The sequence below is a fragment of the Rhincodon typus genome, chromosome 7, assembly GCF_021869965.1.
Source record: "Rhincodon typus isolate 14 chromosome 7, sRhiTyp1.1, whole genome shotgun sequence".
NCBI lineage: Eukaryota > Metazoa > Chordata > Chondrichthyes > Orectolobiformes > Rhincodontidae > Rhincodon > Rhincodon typus.
The window spans coordinates 34,536,300-34,555,226 of record NC_063338.1 but is presented as its reverse complement, the minus strand read 5'-3'; the positions used below and the strand labels follow the sequence as shown (position 1 = coordinate 34,555,226).

The following is an 18,927-nucleotide window of genomic DNA, read 5'->3' as shown; positions in this document are numbered from 1 at the left end:
ACCACAGACCAATTTCAAAACCCTGATCCTAATCTTCCTTAGATTCTTCACAGAATCCAGACTCACAGGGAGTGGCCAATCTTCCAAGGCACTGAGGAATGATCATGCCTATAGAAGCAAGGGGCAACACGTTTTAATGGCTTCAGGGAAAGGTGGAGGGGAATTTTTGTTACCTTATCACTTTTATTTTTACACTAATATTTGATAAAATCTCTGAAATATTAAATAAAGCTAAAACACATTCACAGATTATTGAAAAACTTTATAATCACAATAGCAGAGCATTTCTTTTTCTGATTTGCTATATCAATACTGTAATTGAGGCAGATGTACAATAGCATTTTTGCCACAGTGACAAAATAATTACTTGTACAATGGCCATAAAAAGAATAATTACCCTTCAGATTGAAATACAAAGCTGTGCATTTTCTTTCAGAACTCATGTTGTAATGCCATGGAATCCTATATTGCATTAAATTATATCAAACATGCTTAATCTAATTAAAAAAAAATGCCCTGTGAACCACTACCATTAATGACATTGCAATTTTGATTTTATTTAAAAGATGGTAATAGTATAACTGCACAGTGTTGTGACACACACAAGCTAATTATCTGAAACTCTTGTTCTAATAGCAGCCTATTTTGATAGACCGGTACCCTAACCCATTTTCACTTATAAAATTCATATTACCAAAGAATTCTTGCTATTGCTGAAGTAAAGACACATTTTGTTGTCATCAGGGCAATTCACAAGAATACCAGTTCAAAGGGAAAATTGACAATTATACTGTATGAGAGGAGTGTGCGGGTTGGTTGGCAAGTGAACTCTGATTGGTAGAGGCATTGCCGTGGATAATGCAGCAGTTAATGACAGTAAGAGCCAAACATTGTTTACTTCTGTCATTTTTTGGTCCTGAAAAGTGCCTGTTATACCTCTGATTACCTTGCCTTTGCAGGTAATCAGAGGTATCTTGAATGTTAAATGTAAAGATTTCCAGTGTACAGTAGCAGCAAGAATTGGGTCTTCAGTATTTTGTATCGTACTAAAAGTCATCTGCTAAGCTAAGAAGTAAGAATAAAATAAGCAGTCAGTTTTTACAAAGAGCATAAAAACATAAGGTTACGAACAATATGTATTCATGCTCATGTACTTTAAACTGGCTGTATTAATACACAAACAAATGATTAAATCCCAAACATCAGAGCGGTATGTAAGATTTGGTAGAGTTGCCATAGTTCCAGAGGACCACAGAGCTGCCCTCTCATTAGAGAGGCAAATGGTGAGTTTAACTGGAGGGTCATCACACCTCGGAAAAGGGTCAAGTTTGAGAAGGCGGACCTCCATGGTGACTTGAGCTAACATACTGGACCCATGCTATTGGCATCACTGTATTACAAACCAGCCAACTGAATTAACCAGCTACCTGTATACTACTGCATTCAATAAGAACATTTTTGCTGGACAATCAATATGGTAATGGAATTTGTAATGAAATGTCTAAGCTCACTCTGACTTATGTTTAAAGAAAGAAGAAAGTTCCATCTGAAGTGAACATGAAGTTTGTTGAATATTTTCAGTTTCCATCTAGGTGTGTCAATTTAGCATTACAAAGTTGCCATTGCAAGCATCCTAACAATTTGCCATAACCAATGACACCTGTTAGCAAGACTTTCTCAGGTTCAACAATAACTGCATCTTTCTGACGTTGCCCACAGGGCTGGCCCTGTTACGGTGGATACAAATTTGCAGATGTTAGCTGGTGATATGATAACATGTTACTGCGCTGATTAGCACTACTTTTGCAAACAAGAAACAAATCTAACAAAAGGAGGTTAAAAAGTGCAGAGTGTGACAGTTACGGGTTAAGAGTAAATTAAATTCCAAGAGATTGCAAGGCATCCTGTGACAATCAGATTCCTTTTAGAGTTTGAATGTTTCATGTATTTTCTGGCAATTCAGGGCTATTGCCTTCTGGTTCCTGAAAGATAAAATAAAGAAGTTTGATTGTTTTGAAATGTATTTAAATTTGCTTGTACAATTGATTGATGTGTTTTCTTCAATTACCAAAACTACCAACAGACTGAGGAACGCATAAAGACATAATCAAGGAGATGTTCAGTAAAACTGGGAGAGGTGTAACATGGAGCCTTCATAGGCCTCATGCAGAGTCATTTTGAAGACATTCAGAAATTCCAATTAGAAGATAGTTGCTAGTTTGACAAATTGCACTAACAAGCAAGACAGGCATATCACTCCCCTGGATTAAACATGCATTTATGAATGAAGCCAAAGTTCCACACTTAAAATAGATTGGTGTGACATATTCCAAAATAGTCCTTCAGTTTAGAATGGGGTTAAAGGGGAGTGTTTAAGGATTATTTTTCATTCAATATCCTTTTTGTGAAGAAAAATATAGACTGACTAAATTAGTTTGTTCTTTAATAGTTTGATAGAAGTTTTATTGCTCAACTGAAGCCGGTCAAGAAGAATTTCCTCTTATTATGCTGTTTCCATAATGTAAAGATCTCACAGGCTATAAGCTGGTCTGAGGACGATATCCCAACCAACTAAACTAAGAAAGCCACCCGACACATTAGAAAGAGAAAGGTTCTTTTTCTAAGATGAATGTTCTTCACTGTTTGTAATAAATTCACTCCACTGCATTTATCAGAATAGTCTGGGGGTGGAGTGGTGTAGATCACTTGCAATAAAATATTTCCTGACTTTAATACGGTAATTACATTAGAAATCCACCAGGAAGTCTTCTTTTGATCACAGCACTTTCACAATTGCTGTATAAATAACCAAAAGGAATTGTTAACTGCAAGACAGCAAAATAAAACATTTCAAAGAGCAAGGAAATGTTGGAAAAGCTTGAGAACAGGAAAAATTTTTTAAAATGTGCTCCCTATGATTTTAAATCTTCCCTCATGAGATGAAGTGTGTGTTGCTTGAAAACCAGGTATTTGTTATTCTATTGGAATAGAATGTTTATTTTTACTCTGTATGCATATGTGGCACTGTACTATCTAGCTCAAAGTATTTCATGAATTTTCTATGTCATATACAATAAACTGATTGGAAGTGATCAAATTTGTCGTCCATTGCAAAATGAGGAACTGGTTGAGTTAGGTTGGATGGTAAATAGACAGATTGCAAAGAATTGTTCAATAATAAATAATTTATGCTGTTGAACGTTCACATTTGTCATTTCTGCCTTTCACTGTAAAATGTACCTACAAAAATTTTCACCTGTTCAAGGAATTAAGTTACTGGTAGCCTAAAGCTTCCAAAAGCCAGAATGCCACTTGTATTGTGGGACCTACATCTGATCATTTAAAATTAGCTATTCCCAAAGAGTGATTTCCACTCAAATAAGAAGTTCCTGTAATGTCTTTCTGAACAGTAGAGGGTGTTGTTGCTCTTTGGTTCAATGATGAACCTCAAATCAAGGAGGAGGGGAAATACCCAATAACATTGAGTTGACTTTATAGTTAGCTTGCAGTGGAGTTACAATTTCAAAAAAAAAATGCACAACATGTAGTTAAGAAAGTGCAGTCCAATGCTGTTCAAAAAGCTGTTTTTGGGTTTATCACTGTGTTTATTAGTTTAACCTGTCCATGTTTAAGCTTCAGCTGAACAAAATTTATATAAAAATAGTTTGGGGTTTCTTCAATATAAAACATGCATCACCGTGAAATTAGTTCAACATTCATCTCAAAATGAAAGTTAGGTATTTTGCCTGCAAATTTCCAGGCTAAATTATTTTTAATATGTGAAGAATTCACTGCTATCTTCCCAATAGTAATTAGGGTTGATCAGTAAATTCTGGCCTTAACAGAGATACCCACATTCTGAGAATGAATCCAGAACTGCTGAGTATATCCTAAAAGATTTTTAATTGCATCCCCAATCTTCATTTATTTGGTCAATAATTAAAATACATTTATACAGCATTATTAACATTACTTCCACAATTTGTGGCACTATGATAATTATAACTCAGACCATTCTGCAATAGTTAACTTTATCTCCTAATTTTACAGGATTAAGCAGCACAACAGCAGAGGCAAGAACAGAAAATGCAAAAAATACAATGCTCAGTAGATCAGGCAGCATCTGAGGAGTGAAGAGTAAAATTAATATTTCAGATCTGTGATCTTTCATCACAACTCCGATACTCCCAACATTTTTTGTTTTTATTTTAGGTTCCCAGCACTTGTGGTATTTTGCTTTCACACAATGATTGAAACAAGAGCCTCTTATGAGTATACCTTTTCTGCAGGTCCTGTGACACAGCTGCTTGGTTTTAAAATTGTTCAGATTTCCTCCACATCCACTGTAAATAAAGGTCTCACAGTTGCCAGTGGAATTATTGTAGAAGTATTTGGTTATGGATTTGTTACAATTACCCTTGTCTGCAGGGTCCATACAGAGATTTGGAAGATCTGAAGATTGCAAACCTGTTGAGATAAAGATAGAGATAGCAAAACAATTAATCTTGACATGTTTAAGATCAGAAATTAACAGTAAAATAATTTCAAGATCAATTGTGATTAAGGTAATCTTCTACAAACTGCCGTGAACACCTACTCTACCCTCAGTGCTCGATAAATGAATCAGCAATGCACCATTTTCAATATCAAACAGACTTGATGGAAATGCTCATCATAACCTCACAGCTCCCAGGAACAATCCCATAGTGCTTTCGTTAATCCCTACCGTATCAATTGAGAAACTCCTTTTTTTCTGCCCCCACATTAAACATGCCCAAATTTTGATTGTATGTTTAATTTAACCTACAAACTATGTTTCGGTGTTTTGTATCAGAGAACAGAATCAAGCTCTGATTTTAACAGGGTAAGGGAGTTGTGTAGGAGATGAACGGCCCAAGGCAGATAGCAAAGTTTCTTAACCTAGGCAAGGGGATCTTAACACCTGTCCAAAGCTGTTAGGATAGAAATGCCCTTTCCTTGTCCTTTAAGCCTTACTTGTCTCTGTGCCAATCAACTGACAGTATGAGTATTTTTTTTCCTTTATCTCTCATTGTTTTATCAGCTTTCTCAGTTGCTTTTCTCCTTGTTAAGTTCTCACAATCTTTAATTTCCTCACGTTCCTGGCAGTACGTATATTTTTTGAAATTGTAAAATGATATATTCTATCAATGCAGTCTAATTGGTGCCTAGGTCTTCCAGTCTTTCCTCCTTCAATAAAACTCAAAATCCCACTCTCGTAAAAGTTGCACTCCCAATCTTGGGAGACATAGCATACATGTTAAAAAAAAAACGTGTGGCATGAGCCACTGTTTTTTTTTGGGTAGTGAACGAGCAGCTGTCTGTGCAGGTTAATATTAACACTCTGCCGGCTTATACTGACCTACCCCCGCCTTTTGAACAATCACGCAAGAACCATTTTGTAAAATAAAGCTCCACAAATGGTGGTGATCCTGCTTATTCAATGATCTCAACCAGATCCTTGCAAACAAGAGATGCTGAACCAAGACAGATAAACAGAGCTGGGGATTCAGGGGATCCATCTAATTGGTGGGAAAAGCTGAAAAGCATAAAAGTGGCCTATTGTGGTTCCCACACTCAAAAGAGGGAGCAAACCACTGCTAATGAGGAAATTCACCGGCTTTCATCAGAATAGGTGGTGTGAAACCTTAAAGCAGAATAGAAAGCCCAAAACTCAAAAGGTACACTCCTTCTGAAGGCCACCAACAGAGCAGGGGAACTCCACTGTGTTTCTTTTGGCTAGTCAAAGAGAGACAGAGGTTAATAAAATAAGTCCTTTCCTTGCGGGAGATTGAGGTGTTATACTGTTGCTGTCTGAAGTGTTTTACTGCCTACCATGTGTCTGATAACGGAGGAGAAATCTCCAAAATCAAACAGTGGGTGGGATTATGGCAAGCTGGTGAGGGTGAAGGGAGAGGGAAAGCATAGGCCCAATTTGCTGACATTCCGGAGGAAATTTTGCCAGTCCCTTGGAATTCTGTTTGGAAGTGGGGCCATGGAGTGACGTTGCTGGCAACATCATTAAAAGAAAATGAAGCAGGCTGGTTGTCTGGTGTGAGATAGTAGGAACTGCAGATGCTGGAAAATCCGAGACAACAAGGTGCAGAGCTGGATGAACACAGCAGGCCAAGCAGCATCATAGGAGCAGAAAGGCTTTCTGCTCCTATGATGCTGCTTGGCCTGTTGTCTGGTGTGTTTCTTTTCAGCCATTCTTTCTAGTGCAGCAGCAGGAGAGTTGAAGTGAGCACCATTCGACAAGAACATGGGTTGACCTGTTTGTGGTCTCACCTCCACGAGAGGACGAGAGAAGCCAATACAACATATTGGCCATGGAAGAAAAGACTGAGCTCCTGGGAAAGGAGAAAATGAGATTTTCTACCCTCAGGAAAGTGTATATAACTTATAATGAACAATATTGAAAAGTCCGGGAGAGTCTTAACCACATGTAAGATAATCCATTTTTAGTTGCAAAATTTCAAAATGTTTCTGCGCAGTACTTGACAATTTTTCCATCAATCTAAGCAGCTCAGGAGGGCTCCCTGATGCCATCACTCCTACTGGCTGCCCACTCCAGGAAGGAGTTTGGTCCATTTTACATGGCTGCTACTGGCATTTCACTGATGGCAGGGTGGTAACTCCGCCACATTGAAGCTGGTACCTGCTTGTGGAAGCAGCCTCCCTGTGGCGGCTAGAATGGGCACTATTGTAGGCACCACAGTGCAAAGAAGGGCCTGTGAGCAAGGCAGGCAAGCCCCTGGGGACCCAAAAAGTCCCCAGATTTTCATATTTCTCATTTACTTACACGTGGGAAAAAAAATTGTGGAAAGAACTGGAACAAATCAGGAATCCGTGAAATGATTCCCAAGTCCTGAAATGCTGCATGGGCACTTGTATTAATGTCAGGACCTAGACTAAGTTCGGAGAGCATCTGAAGAATGTGCTGAAGCATTCCTTTTCTTGAACTGCTAAATTGATGAAACGGTGAGATAAACTGAACGTTTTCCAGCATCGGAACTCATTCCTGCCTTTATCTGCTATCTGATCGACTAAACTAATAAATTAGTATCAGAGACCGCTCAAACGGATGAAGGCACATGACCCAGAATATCTTACATCAGTGTTGTATTTCTCAGTACAAAATGTAAATCATTACTGTGGTACAAAATGTGGTCTGTAACAGTCCAATCATTTCTATGAAATTTTATGGAGCCTCAGATTAAAAGAATCATGACATTTCCCTCCCAAGGAATGAGCAAATTTCTTTAAAAATGCAACATTATTTAAAGTTAGTCGCACATGCAAATAAAACTGGTCAAGTATCAGGATTTATTCTGCTGTATATCATCTATCAGATTCCATAAATTCCTCAGCTCTTTTGCCAGTTCATGTGAAAGCCAACAGCAGTATTTAAAGTACTGCAACAGAAGGACAGGTTTGGCAATCATAAGGTGCTATTACAATGTTGCAGCTGACTTACCGCTGAACCCAGCTCAGAACTGCATCTAGTAGAAATTCTATTACACTGGAAGCCATATAACAAACGTATTGCAATGCCTCCTAAGACTTATTTAATGATTTTGAAACATGCAGTTTACAGGGAATTGCATCCACACTTGCAAGGAGTAACAGCTGGAGAATTGAACGTGAAAGTTGTTGCCCTGTCTCCATCCTACCTTCAACATATGGGTAGACGATTAATGCAACGACCCGGCTAATGTTCTAGTGACCTGGATTTGAATCCTGCCATAGCAGATGGTGGAATTTGAATTTATTAAATATCTGAAATCAGGAGTCTAATGATGACCATGAAACCACTGTAGATTGTTGGGGAAAACCCATCTGGTTCACAAATGTTCGTTAGGAAAGGGATCTTACAGGTCAAATGTGAGGGCACTTGGTGAAACAACTTTAGCTTGAAACAGACATGTTTCAAACTGACTGATCTTTCACCCTGGGCTGCCTTAAGTAATATCAGATTCTTTAAAAGAAAGTATGTAACAAAAAGTTGTTTGAAAGTAGGATCTGTAAATAGTTTTGTAGTTATGTCATTATTTTGACCTTTTATATATATTGATCAAATCTACTATGCTGAATCTTATGTGTATATTACCTCAGTTTAAAGACACTGGTTATCTCCGTGAAGTCTATAAATAATCTGCATAGGTTTTGTTGAAACAACTTGTACTCAGTTGTTATTTTTAAAGTTTTTTTTATATTCAAGGTACTAACAGTAATATACTGCTAGACTCTAACTCTCCAGAACACTTTGATTATATCAATTTGACATTTAATCATCAGGAGGTGACGTAAGGAGATATTGTCGAGCAGTCATACAAAAGACACTGCCCGCTATATTACTAGCGAGTTATAAACTTAGTAAATTAACAGGGAAAAGCATGCTCCCACAAATGCCTGACATCTTAGAGAACCAGGATAGTAGGAACTGCAGATGCTGGAGAATCTGAGACAACAAGGTGCAGGGCTGGATGAACACAGCAGGCCAAGCAGCATCATAGGAGCAGAGAGGCTGACGTTTCGGGCCGAGACCCTTCATCAGAAAAGGGGGAGGGGAAGGGGGTTTTGAAATAAATAGGGAGAGAGTGGGAGGCGGATAGAAGAGGGATAGAGGAGAGGATAGGTGGAGAGGAAACAAACAGGTCGAAGAGGCGGGGATGGAGCCAGTAAAGGTGAGTGTAGGTAGGGAGTTAGGAAGGGGATAGGTCAGTCCAGGGAGGACGGACAGGTTAAGGGGGCGGGATGAGGTTGGTCGGTAGGAGATGGAGGTGCGGCTTGAGGTGGGAGGAGGGGATAGGTGGGAGGAAGAACAGGTTAGGGAGGCAGGGACGAGCTGGACTGGTTTTGGGATGCGGTAGGGGGAGGGGAGATTTTGAAACTTGTGAAATCCACATTGATACCATTGGGCTGCAGGGTTCCCTTTCCAATTCCCCGGACCCCAACACCTCATCTTTACCATGGACGTCCAGTCCCTCTACACCTGCATTCCTCATGCAGATGGCCTTAAGGCCCTCCGCTTCTTCCTGTCCCGCAGGCCCGACCAGTCCCCCTCCACTGATACCCTCATCCGCTTAGCCGAACTCGTCCTCACACTCAACAACTTCTCTTTCAATTCCTCCCACTTCCTACAGACAAAGGGGGTAGCCATGGGTACCCGCATGGGCCCAAGCTACGCCTGCCTCTTTGTAGGTTACGTGGAACAATCCCTCTTCCGTACCTACACCGGCCCTAAACCCCACCTCTTCCTCCGTTACATTGATGACTGTATCGGCGCCGCCTCGTGCTCCCACGAGGAGCTCGAACAGTTCATACACTTCACTAACACCTTCCACCCCAACCTTAAGTTTACCTGGACCATCTCTAACACCTCTCTCTTCCTGGACCTCTCTGTCTCCATATCGGGCAACCACCTAGAAACCGATATTCATTTCAAGCCCACCGACTCCCACAGCTACCTAGAATACTCCTCCTCCCACCCACCTTCCTGCAAAAATGCTATCCCCTATTCCCAATTCCTTCGCCTCCGCCGCATCTGCTCCCAGGATGAGGCATTCCACTCCCGTACATCTCAGTTGTCCTCGTTTTTCAAGGACCGTAACTTCCCCTCCTCGGTGGTCGAGAACGCCCTCAACCGTGTCTCCCACATCTCCCGTACCTCATCCCTCACACCCCGTCCACGCAATAAGAACCAAAAAAGAATCCCCCTCGTCCTCACGTACCACCCCACCAACCTCCGGATCCAACACATCATCCTCCGACACTTCCGCCATCTGCAATCCGACCCCACCACCAAAGACATCTTTCCCTCCCCACCCTTATCTGCTTTCCGGAGGGACAACTCTCTCCGGTGACTCCCTTGTCCGCTCCACACTCCCCTCCAGCTCCACCACACCCGGCACTTTTCCCTGCAACCGCAGGAAGTGCTACACCTGCCCCCATACCTCCTCCCTCATCCCCATCCCAGGCCCCAAGAAGACTTTCCACATCAAGCAGATGTTCACCTGCACATCTGCCAATGTGGTATACTGCATCCGCTGTACCCGGTGTGGCTTCCTCTACATCGGGGAAACCAAGCGGAGACTCGGGGACCGCTTTGCAGAACACCTACGCTCGGTTCGCAACAAACAACTGCACCTCCCAGTCACGAACCATTTCAACTCCCCCTCCCATTCCTCAGACGACATGTCCATCCTAGGCCTCCTGCAGTGCCACAACGATGCCACCCGAAGGTTGCAGGAACAGCAACTCATATTCCGCCCAATGTGGATTTCACAAGTTTCAAAATCTCCCCTCCCCCTACCGCATCCCAAAACCAGTCCAGCTCGTCCCTGCCTCCCTAACCTGTTCTTCCTCCCACCTATCCCCTCCTCCCACCTCAAGCCGCACCTCCATCTCCTACCGACCAACCTCATCCCGCCCCCTTGACCTGTCCGTCCTCCCTGGACTGACCTATCCCCTTCCTAACTCCCTACCTACACTCACCTTTCCTGGCCCCATCCCCGCCTCTTCGACCTGTTTGTTTCCTCTCCACCTATCCTCTCCTCTATCCCTCTTCTATCCGCCTCCCACTCTCTCCCTATTTATTTCAAAACCCCCTTCCCCTCCCCCTTTTCTGATGAAGGGTCTCGGCCCGAAACGTCAGCCTCTCTGCTCCCATGGTGCTGCTTGGCCTGCTGTGTTCATCCAGCCCTGCACCTTGTTGTCTTAGAGAACCAGGAAGTGATATTCGTAAGATAACCTTAAGAAACCAGGCATGTACTACCTAACTAATCTGAGACTAATCATATCGTGTCTATGCTTTGACAAATCAAAGCTCAGGGATGTAATAAAGGAGCGGCTAGCATTACCAAGAGTTGATAAGCAGTAATTCTTAGTAACCGGGTGTGCAATGAGACAAGGTGACAAATGAAGAACTTCAGTCAACAGAACAAACCAGGAGACAAGTGTCCAGTCAGCTAGAAGTCACAATCTGGTGAATCCGGACTGACTGAATCCACTCTCTATATTAAACATTACTCTTTTCTGTTTACTGTGAGCAAGTTGATACATGCTGTGAAACATGTGAAAACCATCTTATGCCAGGAATGGCCTTGTAAGCAGGACTTGAAAGACCTTTCAGAATTCAGGCTGTAGTTCTAATTTATTTAAATCTCATTATGAAAGTTAAATAGAATACTACAGACCATGTTTGACCAACAGGCAGTCTCTGGGCTCTTGGTTCTTCCCTAGCCTGCTTTCCAATACAGACAAGTACATGGGGAAGAATCTGCAATCAGACAGTCTATCAGTAGCCAACCCAGAAGTGAAATGGTCCCTAATTGGAAAAGCAGTGAGCTGTGCAAATGTCTGTTCTTTTATGCAGCAGGAGAGAGTCTTCTGGGGGAAGGGATGACAGCAAGCAAGTCAGGGTATGAGTTTCCAAGTGGGTCAGCGGAATGAGACAGTGAGCAGTTTGGGTGGGGGAGATGCAGTGAGGGCTGCATTCGAAGTGTTGGAGCTGCCCTCCGGAGTGAGGCAGAGAGTGCGAGTGTGAGCGCACAAGCGAGAGCACGAGAATGAGCCGGAAAAAGAGTGAGAGAGTCTGAGCGAGAAAGATTGTGAGGGAGGAAGTGTGAGTGTGTGCATATGAGGGAGACAGGGTCGCCTTTCGTTGTAGGCAGGGACCTGGATGTTTTGGTGTACAGGCAGGACATTCACTCTCCCCAGGAGCAGCAGTGGAGGCCAATGCACTACTTCATGGTCCAAGGTTACCGCTTGGGAATACACAGCTCTGCATGAAAGTGGACAATGACCTGCTCCACTCCGCCAGCATTAGAGACGCCATTTTCTCTTTGATATCTCACATTCACTGTTACTGTACCCACTGCCCGTGCTGTATCACTCTTGTTTCCTGCAACATCTGCCCTCACTCGCTGTCACCCCCTCAACCCCTGACACCACGAACCCTACAAGCCTTCTGCACTGCCTACTCACTCAGGGCACCTCCCCACCTGCACCAAAATTAGCAGCTGTGCCACCCACTTTCATCTCCCTTAAGACCTGCTTCTCATTGCAAGAGGAAACAGACCCCAATATGGTGGTACACTGCCTAACATTTGACTCCTTACTGGGGGAGAGGTTCCTAACTCTAACCACACAAGTGTGCAAATGACCGTGTCACGAACCTGCATTGGAGTTACAGGCTGCCCTTGAATTACTGTCCCAGGGCTGCCTGAGTGAAAGCTATGTCCCTTGACTTGACTATGTCCTGGTGAGAACTATGGCAAAATTCCTGGCTTTGCAACAACAGTACACGGCAAAGCTAGTAATGTGACCCTGATGTCACCGGCTGTCAGAGCACAATGGTCAGAAAGTCAGTGCAAGACAGGGATGCTGTGAACATCCAGATAGGCAGAGTGAATAAGTCTACGAAAGCAAGCACACAGGCTGGAAATGCAGCCTGATCCAGTCCATGAGTTGAGTTCAGGTCCCTGTTTCTTTGTAGCAGTATTACAATAATATTTGCTAATGCAGACGTGCAGCACAAAAAAAGTATATAAGCATAACATAAGTGGATCAGATGTGACCCATGAGGGCCCTTAGAGACTGCCACACGTTGCCAATATCTGTGGATGGAGGATGCACGTGGCTGGTGCCCCTGTGGCATTTCCTGCAATGTTGGTGCCCAGAGTCCAACATGGAGGACCATTGGACCAAGTGGCAAGTTGAAGTTGCCAGGTCCCTGTACTATCTTCCGTGTCAAGAATTCTTGACATTTCCAATTAAACAAAGAACTGTGGATGCTGGAAATCTGAAGCAAAAACAAATTGCTGGAGATGCTTAGCAGGTCTGACAGCATCTGTGTGGAGAGAGAAAGCAGAGTTCACGCTTTGAGTGAAGTGACCCTTCTTTATTCATGATATGTGGCTTGTTCAGTAGATATGGTTAGATCGGAAACTGAACACTAATGAGGTGAGTTTGGCTGTTAACAAGGCAGTTACAAACAATCATCCCCTTGGTAACTCGATGCTGCACAGTGAGAAATTCACCTTGCTGCTTGTTAAATGCATAAAAGAGACTGAGGTGCTTCTGACTTTGAGACAGGCCTTGCTAGATCTCTAGCGTGATTCTGCCACGCATCTCTCCATAGCTCACTTCATTCATTTAAATTTAAATGTCTGCCCCTTGTTTGAGCTATGTTATTTTCCACATCCTTTTTTCACTCATAAAATACATGTAACTACTCACAGCGCACTTCATTGGTAACTTAGTCAAGTCAATAGGAATCATTATAATTTTAATCTTTGGATGAAGCACTGTTGATGGGAAAGCATGCTGCTGATTCACTATCATTATACCTTCCTATTGCTAAGAGTACTTTTTTCTAACTCTGTTTCATGCATGGACCTGATGCCAAAAAGTTTCACAAGCATGAATCAGAGAAAAAAATAAGAAGATCAAAATTAAATTAAGAAGATCAAAATTTATTTAGAGTTCAGTGAGGATGACTTCAATGGACAAATAAAGTAACTTTGAAAACGAAAACAGGAATTGGTAGAAAAATTCAGCACATCTGATAGCATCAGTGAAGGTAGAAATAGCATTAACATTTTGCGTTGAATATGAACAGAAGTTTGGAACAGAAGCAGAGCAGGAATATAATAGTTTACGACCCATGCAGCTACCTATAGAAACATTTACTTGGAGCAAGTGAGACAAGTTAAAAGGAGAAATTATTCAATGAGAGGAAGCATTGCATGCTCCAGTTTTATTGTGTGTAAAGGGATAACACCAACAATGTTTTAGTATTGTTCTCAAATTCTATAGCAGATGTGTTGGTGTCAGTGTTTTCTGTCCACTGTAAGCAGTGGGCATTGTAACCAAGAAACTTAAAAGAAACAGTAACTTTGTAGGAACTCAACAAGCTGGTAACAAAGATTTGCAAAAGATCTAGAGGTCCCAGAGCCAGTGGGGAGAGAGAATGTGGCAGGGCAGTTGTTGCATATTTAATGAATATTGGCTGGTTAATGGTAGTCACTTTCTTCTTGTCCTGTAAATGGCCATCAAAATATAAAGAGACCTGACAATACCCACACTTTGACAAAAGTGCAAATACCTGAGGCAAAAAAAAATTGTTTATTTTTTTTTTCACAGGATGAGGACGTCATTGGCTCAGCCAGCATTTATTGCACATCCCTAATTGCCCAGATGGCAGATAAGAGTCAACCACATCATGGTGGGTCTGGAGTCACATGTAGGTCAGATGAGGTAAGGTTAGCAGTTTCCTTCCCTAAAGGATGTTAGTGAGTCAGATGGGTTTTTTTTTTTCCCTGACAATCAGCAATCAGTTTGAATTGCCTATAATAATTGGAGCACTAAATATCTTTTTTTTAAATGGCAATTTTGTAATTGCTATCCATGATGCAGGCTAAGAGTCAATGTCATTTGTGTGAGGTGGGCAGCCTTCCAGGTTCACTAAGATGCTGAGGTGATGGCACTGTAGTACCAGTTGAACAAGATGGATTTATGGCATCATGGTATTATACCTTAAACCTGGCCAGAGTGCAGTTCTACAGAAGAGTAAATAGACACCAGAATAGAACCTGATGGCATCTTAAGTTAGAATGTTGAGAACAACACTTATTCCCTCGTGTTCCAACAAACATCCTCCAGTCTGATTAAAACAGGTGGCTTTCTAATGAAGGTTTAATTATTAAAACCGCAGCGTCTCTTTCTGGCTGTGTTTTAAGACTTTTGTTTGTTCAAATCTCAATCTGGATGCTATTGGCTACATGGATTCAGTTTTTATCCCCATCAGATTTATTACAACAAATAAGCTATTTACAGATACTTTGATTCTTGAAGTACCCCACCTCTGTAGAAATCATTGACTAAGATGTACAATTGAATAAACAGTAACTCTGTATGATTATCTGAAGAAATGTTGTGGAAGGTACTTTGAGCATTAATCAAGTTAATGAGGAACATACATGTCTGCTATCTTGCTAAACTGATAGAACAACTGAATGATACGATGGAGAATATCAATCATATAGCGCTGTGATCCCACCTAATGTTACTACCGCTCAGGTCAGAACCACAATGAAATCTGGCTTGATAGATCATATTTCATTTTATTTTGAAAACATGTCAGACTTTCACTAAATAATAAGCATGCAAGGTTGCAGATTTAGTTTCAATAATAAAACAGAAGTTTACTACACAAAATAAAAAAAAAGTGAATGATTTCAAAAACAAAGTCCCATCCAATCACCCACTTTTACAGTTAACCAAAATCCAGGGAATTTAGATAACACAGTATGGAGCTGGAGGAACACAGCAGGCCAGGCAGCATCAGAGGAGCAGGAAAGCTGATGTTTCGGATGGGGACCTTTTTGAAGAAGAGTCCTGACCCAAAACATCAGCTTTCCTGCACCTCTGATGTTGCCTGGCCTGCGGTGTTCATCCAGCTCCACACTGTGTTATCTCAGATTCCAGCATCGGCAGTTCTTACTATCTCCAGAGAAATTTCCCTTCCCTGTCCAATTTGTAGGATTTGATTGAATTGTTTCTCCTCAATTCCTGTTATGGGAACTTTAGCCTGGAAAACTCACACAACTGAGTTACAGGGCAGCACGGTGGCTCAGTGGTTAGCACTGCTGTCTCACAGCGCCAGGGGCCCGGGTTTGATTCCACCCTCGGGCGACCGTCTCTGTGGAGTTTGCACGTTCTCCCCGGGTCTGCGTGGGTCTCCTCTGGGTGCTCCGGTTTCCTCCCACCGTCCAAAGATGTGCAGTCTAGGTGGATTGGCCATGCTAAATTGCCCGTAGTGTTCAGGTATGTGCAGATTAGGTGCGTTATGCAGAATGGGTCTGGGCAGGATGCTCTGAGGGTTGGTGTGGACTTGTTGGGCCGAAAAGGCCTGTTTCCACACTGTAGGGATTCTATGATCTGTGAATGGTTAGATCATCCTTAGACTTTTAACGATCAGCAGAGTTCTAACCAAAGATTTGTGGCCTGGAAGTTTGACTGAATTCTCATGGAGGTAACAATCACCTTTTCTAGGAGAGTCTATACTGGTTTCTGACCCTAGTCAGGTCTCCTTCGAACTGAATACAAAAGCTTTTTCACTAAATTAAACAAAACTTGCTTAGCCTAGATTCTAATGGCTTAATGTTTTCTCGTTCCTTAAAAAAACCCCAACATGAACAAACAAATATCCATTCATACTCCAGTGTCCTTATAGTCACATGCCCTCACTGACACACATTGATTTAAAAGTCATGGTTCTGAAAGACTAACTTAATTTTTAAAACCTGTCACGAAAATAGACATATCCAGATGATTTAAAATTCAAAGTCATACTATCTACATACTGAACAGTGCATACCCTAGTCTATTGTTGCTACTCATTTAAACCTCTGTAGTTTTTTTTTCCTTTCTAACCTTTCAGGTTGCACGAACAAAGATTGAGCTGCATGGGTTGTAATACTGGCCTTCAACTCAAACTAACTATCCATTGCCAAGTGAGTTCAGTTGAAACAGTCCCTCTTGTTTTGAGCTTATTCAGCAAATACTGTTCTCCTTCTGCAGCCTTTCCCACTGTTATGGCTGCCAAGTGCAATAGTCCTCAAAGCCAAAGCTAACTTTCAGTCAGATTTCCATGTTTCTCTGCCCAACTAAAACAAACCATGCGTAGGTATGTTCTTTCTGCTTTTCTGCTATGAAAATGTTCGTTCCTCACAAAAAAAATCTCCTAGCAAACTGAATGGTTTTTAGCAAGCTTATAGATCCAAGTTGAGGGTAATGGAAGTAGATTGTCTGCCTCTGGTGCTAGCTGACTTTCAACACCTCTTTAATGCTTTTCATCTACCTTCAAAACAAGAACAAAAGTCTACAAGTCTTTCATCCTTGGCTTATAATGCCAAGGTAAATCTCAAGCTAAAAAAAGGCAACACCAAAAATTTTGGTGCAAAGATGTTGCTCTTCTGCAAGTTTTAAAGGTCCAAGTTTCTGAAAGATAACTCTATTCACACATGTTGGGTTCCTGTTGATGGGAAATCTAACAATTTGTTGAGAATATCTAGTTTATATGCATGCACATCATAAATATACACTCATTCAAATGTGTTTGAATATAATTCTAATATTTCAATTAAGCTATTACTGCTCACAAATATCTCTCAACCAAAAGGTCAAAGAAATCTAATATAGTTCTGACACTGGCATCATTGTAAACAGAATAAATCGAAAAGATGGGCATTTACTGCCGGAGGAGCTGCCTCCAATCCATCAGTAAAGCGCTGCAAGGAGGAGACAACAAAATCATCACCAATAACTTGTTCAGCAATGCTTGGCCTGGTTTCTAGCAGAGCCAACTAGTGCTAGGCCTCATCATAGCTCTGATGTAAGCATAACAGAAGCTGCCCTTCATTTCCTGAGTGATACCAAGCAGTCCTGGCAAAAATAAGTTTAATAATTACAGCCAGGTTACGTGCCTTCCGGAATGTTCTGTGCTTTCTCTGCTGATTCTTCTGTCAAGAATATTAACTAGTTCTGCCATTGGTACCATTGTTACTTAGATAGTGCAAACTCTAAAGCATACAGGAGACAGTCAGAAAGCGAATCTCTTGAGAGCCGAGGGCTGTTAGCTCTGGTGGATGGCAGCTAGCTCTGGGGTCCCTTCTTTTTATACCCTTGAGGACATATCAATATTTCTTACAATAGGATTGGTCCTATGTTGTCAAAACCATCAGGCTTAAATTTAAGATAACAAGGTGTAGAGCTAGATGAACACAGCAGGCCAGGCAGCATCAGAGGAGCAGGAAGGCTGATGTTTTGGGTCTGGACCCTTCTTCAGAAAAAAATTTAATAGGTTTTTGGTATCTAAGTACCTGGTTCAATTTGATTGGCTAAATTCAAATGCCTGTTATTTTAGCAAAAATGTTGCTGCTTGGCCTGCTAACTGTATATTTTTTTGATACAAATGTTTCAATTCGGGTGCTCTCTGTGTACTTGCAAACTTTCAAGCTGCTGCTGACAGACATTCATTTTAAATCTCTAAGCACAGAAAAAGCACATCATCTCTTCAAGGGACCACACAATGGTTTCCCCGCTAGCATTTTACAAACACCAAATTCTAAACTTCCTGCCTCCCAATCCAAGTACTCTACCAAACTTTGCAATAATTTGCTTCAGCAATAACCATTCATCCATCTTAAAATCAATTGATCTGGTGATGATTCCTGCTAAACTCCTCTGATAATCTGCAGTCGGATCTCAATTGCAACAGCCCAGAGACTGATAAATGGCAGGTGGGATTCAAGTTGCATAAATGCAAGGTAACAACCATCTAAAATAAGAGTAATCTCAGCCATTTAATTAGCCTTTTCAATGGCATCACCATCACTAAGTGCCCTAACATCAACATCTTGAGATTCACCCATTGATTTAAAGTTTAACTGGTCCATTCATATCAAAGCACAAGAGACTGAATATTCTGATGTTTGTGGATCACCTCAAAACCCCCAAGAACCTTTTCCCATCTGCAAGGCTCAAGTTACAAAATGCTGATCGCTGTCCTGGCTGCAAAAACACCAATGAAATTCAACACTAACCAGAACAAGGCAGTTTGCTTCATTTGATTCCCTGCCATTGGGCTCAATACTAACCCTGGTCATTATCAACCTGTTGTGGCTGCATCATTTACAAAGGTGTGCTGTAATACTCGCTCACTCCTGTTCACCACGAGAAGAAGCAATATCATGGCAGTATCACAAGTCACAAGATAAAACCAACTTTCCATTTCCCCTTTTATCACTGGTTAATATGTTGGATATCCCAAAGAACAATATCAGCACAAAGTTTGCAAAGAGAAGGTCCACCACAAAGAGAAGGTCCACCACAAAGAGAAGG

The 18,927-nt window shown here is 41.6% G+C and overlaps 1 protein-coding gene across 1 annotated transcript in view; it reads right to left on the bottom strand.

Annotated features, from left to right (window-relative positions):
- Positions 1 to 241: 241 nt before the first annotated feature.
- The window catches only part of LOC109931976 (tissue factor pathway inhibitor), a 44,768-nt gene continuing 26,082 nt past the window's right edge, over positions 242 to 18,927 (bottom strand). The window contains exons 4-5 of the mRNA XM_020531232.2: positions 4,279 to 4,467; positions 242 to 1,982 (exon numbers count right to left, since the gene is read on the bottom strand). Of these exons, the coding sequence (XP_020386821.2) occupies positions 1,966 to 1,982; positions 4,279 to 4,467 (206 nt within the window). The 3' untranslated portion in view covers positions 242 to 1,965. The remainder of the gene's footprint in view (positions 1,983 to 4,278; positions 4,468 to 18,927) is intronic.